This window comes from Punica granatum, chromosome 3 (assembly GCF_007655135.1).
Source record: "Punica granatum isolate Tunisia-2019 chromosome 3, ASM765513v2, whole genome shotgun sequence".
In the NCBI taxonomy this organism is placed as follows: Eukaryota; Viridiplantae; Streptophyta; class Magnoliopsida; order Myrtales; family Lythraceae; genus Punica; species Punica granatum.
Window position 1 is genome coordinate 7,109,655 of NC_045129.1, and position 2,755 is coordinate 7,112,409.

At 42.9% G+C, this 2,755-nt stretch overlaps 1 protein-coding gene across 1 annotated transcript; it reads left to right on the plus strand.

The window, feature by feature from the left end:
• The first annotated feature begins 899 nt into the window (after positions 1–899).
• LOC116198751 (geranylgeranyl pyrophosphate synthase, chloroplastic-like) lies at positions 900–2,485 on the plus strand. Its single transcript, XM_031528979.1, has 2 exons — positions 900–1,588; positions 1,677–2,485. Exons 1-2 carry the CDS (start codon positions 932–934, stop codon positions 2,253–2,255), a joined length of 1,236 nt encoding a protein of 411 aa, XP_031384839.1. The 5' UTR covers positions 900–931; the 3' UTR covers positions 2,256–2,485.
• The last annotated feature ends 270 nt before the right edge of the window (positions 2,486–2,755 follow it).

Sequence of the window (2,755 nt, forward strand, 5' to 3'; positions counted from 1 at the left end):
TCGATATTTTTTCGTTTTCTCTATTTAAACGATGTAAGCCATAGGGTTAAGACAGTTTTTTTCGGATTATCAATAAAGTCTTGGAGCTACCGTGCTCTTTCGCCCAATCTCGGATTTGATTCAAGTTTGACGCCTATTTCCTAGTATTCGTAGAATCAACAAGTTGTAGAAGATTGTTGTCTGGTATTCGTGTGCAAATCAACAGATCGCAATTAGTTCCGCTGCGTCAATATGGCACCTACCTTTTCTTTAGACCCAATCAATGAGGGACATCGTCACCACCTTACGACCATCTTAATCTTATATTCTCAATTTCGAAATGAAGCACGTTGTACATCATTGTTAATGAAAGGTATTTCTAAAATACTTACGGCCATTCTTATCTCATCTTATATAATATAAATAAATATAAATATAATAAAAAATATAAATATAAATATATAAATAATTATAAATTATAAATAAACTAAAGCTACCTTTCTATTACCTCATGGATAATTTATAATTTTATATATTTATTTATATTTATATTTATTATTATATTTATATTTATATCTATTTATATTATATAAGATAAGATAGGAATGGCCGTGAGTATTTTAGAAATACCTTTCTATTAGTTTATTTATAACTTATAATTTATATATATTTATATTTATATTTATTATATAAGATAAGATAAGAATGGCTGTGAGTATTTTAGAAATGCCTTTCATTAAAAATTATGTAAAACGGGCTTCATTTCGAAATTGAGAATATAGATTTTTTTCCTTTGTCTTTAGTCCTGAAAAATTTAGTACCTCTGAAGTCCTCATCAATCACCACTATACCAAATGATCTTGTGGTAATTGTTTGCTAGCTACGTTTAATTATTTACTGGATCCCCAACCATTTATATTGATCGATGTGATGAAGGCAAGATCGGACTCCGATGCTCCAAGCGATGAAGTCACTGAACTTGAGAGCGCTCTTTTTTAGCCTGATCGGAACCCTGTTGTTTCACTTGATCTCCCTATTTTTTCACTTGATCAGAATCCCCTTTCCTTACTTCGAGGAGGCTCTCTTCGGCCTCGGAGCTCACTTCAAGCATCGTCCGCCCCCGTTGTTTCACTTGATCAGAATCCCCTTTTCTTACTTCGAGGAGGCTCTCTTCCGCCTCGGAGCTCACTTCAAGCATCGTCCGCCCCCGTTGTTTCACTTGATCAGAATCCCCTTTTCTTACTTCGAGGAGGCTCTTTTCCACCACGGAGCTCACTTCAAGCATCGTCTGCGGCCCCAGTCCAGCCTTAACTTTGAGCATTATATGGAGAGGAAAGTAACGGCAGTGAATGAGGCCCTGGACGCCGCGGTCCCCCTGCGTGCCCCTCTAAGGATCCACGAGGCGATGCGGTACTCACTGCTTGCGGGCGGGAAGCGCCTGCGCCCCATCTTCTGCATTGCTGCCTGCGAGCTCGTGGGCGGGACCCAGTCCAAGGTCATGCCCATCGCCTGCGTCCTCGAGATGATCCACACTATGTCCCTCATCCAGGACGACCTGCCCTGTATGGACAACGATGACTTGCGTCGCGGGAAGTCCACTACCCACAAGGTAAGGTTGATATATTTGCTGCTTTGTGGGTGTCTCCGGGGCCTTATTTCTATTTTGCTAGAGAAATCCTAAGCTTTTGCAACGACAGGTCTACGGGGAAGCAACTGCGATTTTGGCCTGCGATGGCCTTATAGCATTGGCGATTGAGCATGTCACTGTAAAAACGGAAGGTATTATGAGCACCGCACAAATTGTCCAAGCAATCCGGGAAATCGCGACTGGAGCTAAGGCCCTCATTATGGGCCAAGAGGAAGATATAAGATCCGAAGGGATGTCCAATGTGGACCTAAAGCAGCTCGAGTTCATCCACTTACACAAGACTGCGCCCCTTTTTGAGGCCTCAGTTGTGCTCGGGGCGATCATGGGAGGCGGGTCCACCAAGGAGATTGAGAAATTGAGAAAGTTCGGAAGGATTGCCGGGTTGCTGTTCCAGGTGGTGGACGACATCTTAGACGTGACGAAGTCAACCCCGGAGCTGGGAAAAACTGCGGGGAAGGACGTAATGGCTGAGAAAGTCACCTACCCAAAATTGTTAGGGATTGATAAGTCCAGGGAGTATGCCGAGGAGTTGGTTCAGGACGCACTGGGACAGTTGACGGGGTTCGATCCTGTTAGGGCAGCTCCACTGGTCAGTCTAATAAATTATGCCGCCTATAGGCAGAGCTGATGTATTGTATCATCTCATCGTGTCCTCTGTAGGTTCGGTTGATTGGCATGCAGGCCGTTGATTTGTCTGAAAACAACCAGTGGTGCTGGTTACGTTGTTTAGCGCCGAATCAACTGTAGTAAGATGCAAAGCTCCTAGTCCTTTGTCAATAAATCGTTTGCAGAATTTGTTCCTCACAAAACCATTGTGTTCAATAACTTATGTAATGATCGAACTATGTATGACCGAAACAAACCTGAGTCACCACGGCCCAGGAACTGGCTGGAACATGAGATCACACTCGTTATTATCATGCCAGAGCCTCCATTTTGATTTTCGGAAGGTTGGTGCTATGCAATCTTTGATCGTTTGCTGGAGTACTGGCTCGGGACGGGAGACATGTTCGTTTTTCGGGAGGGATTCTAGATTCCCAGCCATGCATGCTCCTCTCATGGATGTTGCTTACTGGTCTAGTTTCTCAAGCATGGTGTAAAATATGGGAATCATTTTCACATTTAAGT